This window comes from Penaeus monodon, chromosome 23, assembly GCF_015228065.2.
Source record: "Penaeus monodon isolate SGIC_2016 chromosome 23, NSTDA_Pmon_1, whole genome shotgun sequence".
Lineage (NCBI taxonomy): Eukaryota > Metazoa > Arthropoda > Malacostraca > Decapoda > Penaeidae > Penaeus > Penaeus monodon.
The window spans coordinates 27577033-27578343 of NC_051408.1; the positions used below are offsets into that span (position 1 = coordinate 27577033).

General features: G+C 35.7%; 1 protein-coding gene across 1 annotated transcript in view; it reads left to right on the plus strand.

Annotated features, from left to right (window-relative positions):
• LOC119587913 overlaps window positions 1-1311 on the plus strand; it is a gene marked incomplete in the record, with an annotated part of 20516 nt that overhangs the window by 15048 nt on the left and 4157 nt on the right. The window contains 3 exon segments of the mRNA XM_037936622.1: window positions 150-226; window positions 416-611; window positions 764-1004. Of these exon segments, the coding sequence (XP_037792550.1) occupies window positions 150-226; window positions 416-611; window positions 764-1004 (514 nt within the window).

A 1311-nucleotide genomic window follows, 5' to 3' on the forward strand; every position in this document is an offset into this window, starting at 1 on the left:
TTGCTCCTATGTCTATGAAGCATAGCTCAAACTCTTTAATAATGGTAATGATATGTGTAAGTTGATGGAAAAGGCTGAAGGTAGGATAAAATAAAGTTATATGTTTTCTTGGAGATGTTTGTTGAAATTAATGGATTGGTTATTTGCAGAGGAGCTTGACAGTTTTGATGATCCTCCTTCAAGATTTCTTTCATCATTAAAGGATAAATTAGATGAATTTGAACAGGTATGTGTATAATCTGTAGATGTCATTGAAATAATTTTTTTTGTTATTTTTTATTATGTCAGAAATTTTTAACTTTTTTTTGTAAAACATTTTGAAAAGATCTGATTTGAGTTTCTTAAGGTTTTATTAACCTTGGTCTGTCACTGTTTTGCATAGACTGAAACTACAATTGATATCATGTCTAAACAGATTAGTAGTAGTGAGCTTGCTGAAGTGAATTCTGAATGGGATGAGGAGAGCAGTGATGAACATCTCATGGAATCAGTGGAGTCTGCAGCACAGCGCATGAAAGACTTGCTCTCTAGCCTGCAGGAACAAAATCACAGCCTCCTCCTGTTGTCTCCTCTCTTACAATCATTCACTTCAACATCTGGGTCTCGAACTGGTAAGAATGCCATATTGCACTTCTTTGCCTATGTTAACCAGGGTAATTTTTGCTGTAATTGGCAATATGTCTTTTACATTACCTTGACCTTAGCAGTCATTGAGATAAACATAGGCCCAAGTCCTTAAAGTTGGATGTCTTCTACCCTGCAGGAAGTTCCCCATTTGATACTGACAGCAAAGAGGATGCCACAGGGCCATCTAGAAATGGCACCTTAAACCAGCGAGACCGTGACCTCTCCACTCTGACAGTGACTCCTTCCACACAGTCTCAGAGTGCCACTCAGACTGGAGATGAAACAACATCAGATGAAGATGGAACGTGTCAGAGTCGGTTAGCAACATGTGGATCTGTACTTAATCCAACCTTCATCTCTTCAGGAGGAATGAACACGTAAGAGCTTTCAAATTTTATTTGAACATTGGTTTTACTCTATTATATGTTGTTGATATTATTTGAATTCTTATTGATAATAGTGATGATATTACTGTTATATCCATCTGTCTTCATATATACTTACTTATTTCTGTATAAAGGGTATTATCTATAAATATTTTGGTTTGATAAAGTACTTTTATTAGTATATAATAAAAAAACAAGGCTTAAAGATCACAATCCCCATGTAACTCTAAAGGTTTTACCAGCTGCTTCTTGAGATGTAAATGATTTAATCCGTCGTAACCAGTTGCATCATGGCAAT